This window comes from Cystoisospora suis (genome assembly GCF_002600585.1).
Source record: "Cystoisospora suis strain Wien I chromosome Unknown contig_4762, whole genome shotgun sequence".
Taxonomy (NCBI): Eukaryota; Apicomplexa; class Conoidasida; order Eucoccidiorida; family Sarcocystidae; genus Cystoisospora; species Cystoisospora suis.
In genome coordinates this window covers 1,224-1,484 of record NW_027157554.1, presented here as the reverse complement: position 1 = coordinate 1,484, position 261 = coordinate 1,224, and the positions used below count along the sequence as shown (strand labels likewise).

The following is a 261-nucleotide window of genomic DNA, read 5'->3' as shown; positions in this document are numbered from 1 at the left end:
TCCTCCTCTTCCTCTTCCTCCTCACAGTCATACTCTCATCATACTTATGACGGAAGTCGTGTCATACAAATGTGTAAATCGCGCAATACGTTCCTCTTCTTTCTGATATCTCTGATGTGCTCCGAAAAAGGAACATTTACACGAAAGACAAGAAAAAGAGCGAAGAAAACCCCCAGCCTTCTCCAGCACGTCACGTGTGAAATTGAGGTGTACATACACTGCTTCAGTGTCGGTCCCTTGTCTATCACCGAAGATTCTCCT

At 44.8% G+C, this 261-nt stretch overlaps 1 protein-coding gene across 1 annotated transcript; it reads right to left on the bottom strand.

The window, feature by feature from the left end:
• Window positions 1–260, bottom strand: CSUI_008498 (uncharacterized protein; the record flags this gene model as incomplete). The annotated part of the gene is made up of 1 exon (XM_068068630.1): window positions 1–260. A coding segment is annotated over one exon (231 nt), but the record flags the coding sequence as incomplete, so codon positions are not given.
• Between the last annotated feature and the right edge of the window lies 1 nt (window position 261).